The 3281-nt window shown below is 33.8% G+C and overlaps 1 protein-coding gene across 1 annotated transcript in view; it reads left to right on the top strand.

Moving 5' to 3' along the window:
• Nucleotides 1-3281, top strand: part of dus3l (dihydrouridine synthase 3-like (S. cerevisiae)) — a 15001-nt gene that overhangs the window by 3978 nt on the left and 7742 nt on the right. The window contains exons 4-8 of the mRNA XM_016517500.1: nucleotides 482-565; nucleotides 1401-1442; nucleotides 1522-1674; nucleotides 2609-2725; nucleotides 2958-3023. Coding sequence (XP_016372986.1) covers nucleotides 482-565; nucleotides 1401-1442; nucleotides 1522-1674; nucleotides 2609-2725; nucleotides 2958-3023 — 462 coding nt within the window. The remainder of the gene's footprint in view (nucleotides 1-481; nucleotides 566-1400; nucleotides 1443-1521; nucleotides 1675-2608; nucleotides 2726-2957; nucleotides 3024-3281) is intronic.

Genomic DNA, 3281 nt, shown 5'->3' with positions numbered 1-3281 from the left:
GTTGGAGTGTTTGATAGTATTTTGGGTGCTGTCATATCGCTACACCATACAATTTGCAAAAAGTGAAAGCTGAAAATGTTTTGAGGTTAATGTGTTACAAATAAATCAAGTATAAAGCTTGAGATTTTATTTTAACCTGGTGAAATATAAATGACACACTCCACGAAACTATATATATATATATATATATATATATATATAGATATATATATATATACACATCTAGTTTTACGTCGTACCTAACAATGCCCCTTAGCTGTTATAAATTCACTGTAAACCACGGCTTCTTGGGACTTATTGCTTTAATATATAATGCCAGATTTATTAGACAACTAATAAAAGCAAGCTGATGTGATCAAGGAAATTTATAATCATATCACCTCTCAAGCTGAGTTTCTTTAGGGTTTTTAGACATACAGACTCGTAGGTTTCCTCAGAGCATTGACGATTATGGGATGTAGTATTCTGGTCTGTATTGCAGGACGGTGCGGATGCTCCTGTGAAGACGGTGGGGCCGATTACAGACGCTGACATCATCAAGCTGCGACCGTGTGAAAAGAAACAGGTGTGTGGAATAACACACTGCTAGCTACTCGTATTGACTTTCTTATTTCTTATTGAAGTTTAATTTTTTAACTCCTCGATGCACTGTTGATTTGTGATATCACAAATGTAGTTTTTATTTTATTTATTTTTTACTCCTCAGTGCATTATTGATTTTCATGCAAATCAACCGGAAGTGATATTACAAATTCCGTTTTTATTTATTTATTTATTTATTAATCCTCGATGCAATTTTTATTACTACTCTATGCATTATTGATTTGCATCTTGCAGTAGATATAATAGCACATTTATTTATTTAAACATCAGTGCATTATTGATTTGTATCACACAATGCAAATCCACTGGATGTGATATCACGATTTCAGTTTTTATTTATTTATTTATTACTCCTTAATGCATTATTGTTTTGCATCCCACAATGCAAATCAACTGGATGTGATATCACAAATACTGATTTTATTTTATTTTTTACTCCTCAGTGCATTATTGATTTTCATGCAAATCAACCGGAAGTGATATTACAAATTCCGTTTTTATTTATTTATTTATTACTCCTCAATGCAATGTGATTTCACAAATTTATTTAATTATTTATTACTCCTCTGTGCATTATTGTTTTGCATCTTGCAGTGGATATAATAGCACAAATTTTTATTTATTTATTTACACATCAGTGCATTATTGATTTGCATCCCACAATGCAAATCCACCGGATGTGATACCAGAAATGTATTAATAATTCGTTTTTTTTCCATTTTCCATTTTTCACATCACTAGTATTTCATTCTGAAAAGTATCTGATGCTTCATTTGTCTTTGATTCTTAACTCTCAGGTGGACTTCAGAGACAAGCTCTATCTGGCTCCTCTCACTACGGTAAACTCTCAGTGTTACTCTTATATTTACGGTCAGTGAGAAGCGTGCTTCCGCAGCTCATCCGGTGTTTGTGGTGCAGTGTGGGAATCTGCCGTTCCGGCGCGTGTGCAAGCGGTTCGGAGCAGATATCACGTGTGGAGAGATGGCCATGTGCACAAACCTGCTGCAGGGTCAGACGTCTGAATGGGCTCTGCTCAAGAGACACGCCTCTGAAGATCTGTTCGGCGTTCAGGTACGAGAACCAATCATCAGATGACGTGACGGTCCGATTCTGTTGTGACTGCTGTGATGAGGATTCAGATGAAAGGCTGTGATGAGGATTCAGATGAAAAGCTCTGTTTATGCTAGTTCATGCTGGAACTACTGTTCACTGGAGTAAGAAATTATAGCTGCAAGATTTTAAGAGGAAAAAAAATAGATTTTTCTAATAAAAATTGTGATTTAAAATGGGATTTGCAAAAGAAATCCCAGTTTTGCGGTGTTTGTCTGTAGGGCTGATTATATACTGTATCAATATGGATATAAAATAATAATAATTATTACTATTATTATAATTATTACTAAAAAGCAAAAGAAATATTACTATTGTAGTAATTTTATTTTTTTAATTAATTGCAATTTTTAAAATTAATTATAATTTTATTATGAATATTTTTTTTAAATAATTACTTTATTAATATATTATTTACTCCTCAATGCATTTATTAATTTGCAGTCCCAATACAAATAAACCAGATGTGATATCTCAAATTTAATTAAATTAAATTAATTTATTTATTTCTCCTCGATGCATTATTGATTTTAGCGTACCACAATGTGATATCACAAATTTATTTTATTCCATTATTTTTATTCCATACTATTCTATTTTATTTAATTTTTTAACTCCTTGATGCATTATTGACTTCCATCCCACAATGCGAATCAACCAGATGTGATTTATTTTATTTATTTGTTTATTCTCATTACAGGAAGGTTTAAAATCCGATGAATTAATTAAACGGCAGCCTTTGCAGTTTGATAATTACACTGTGATTTCGGTTTTCTTTCAATGAATCGTGCAGCACTAGTTTCGAGGCTCATAACGCCAAACTGTGTCCATGGGTTGATACTTTATCACTATTAATTAACCTTATGTTTATGCTTTTTGCTCATGATTGCTGCAGTTGGAAGGCTGTTTTCCAGACACCATGACCCGATGTGCCGAGCTGCTCAATCAAAACATCGATGTGGATTTTGTGGATATAAACTCCGGCTGCCCCATCGACCTCGTTTACAAGAAGGTGATCTGCAGAAAACGAGGCTGCGAGGCCATTTAGCTGCTTTTTGAGATTCCTTTAGGGCTTTAAAGTCTATAAAGGGTTGTATTATTTACTCTGCTGCAGTAGAGGTTTTGTGTTTTTACATCACTCTTTAGTGTTGATTTTTGGCAAATCAGTGGAGGTAAATTTTGCCCATTTTGACCAATTTTGTATTACTATTTAAGCAGTGATTGACTGATTTCTGTGTCTTCAGGGTGGAGGATGTGGCCTCATGACACGAACCAGCAAATTTGAACAGATCGTGAGGGGAATGAACTCTGTAAGTGACTTCTCAGTGTTGAAGCGTGTGTCGGTGTGAAGTAGGGCTGGGTTTTGACACAAATTTCACGATTCGATTCTCATTCACAAGCTTGCGATTCGATTCAATATCAATTATTTTGGATATATATCAGGTACAGTACATGCCAAATTTTCTCAAGGAAAAAAATCTCTCAACTAATGCTGTAAAATATACATGAGAGTCAGTTGGTACTACATTACTATAATATTGAAGGTTAAAATTAATGAAGTTTTTACA

This window comes from Sinocyclocheilus rhinocerous, unplaced genomic scaffold, assembly GCF_001515625.1.
Source record: "Sinocyclocheilus rhinocerous isolate Xijiao unplaced genomic scaffold, SAMN03320098_v1.1 scaffold3283, whole genome shotgun sequence".
Classification (NCBI taxonomy): Eukaryota; Metazoa; Chordata; class Actinopteri; order Cypriniformes; family Cyprinidae; genus Sinocyclocheilus; species Sinocyclocheilus rhinocerous.
This window is presented reverse-complemented; position numbering and strand designations above follow the sequence as displayed.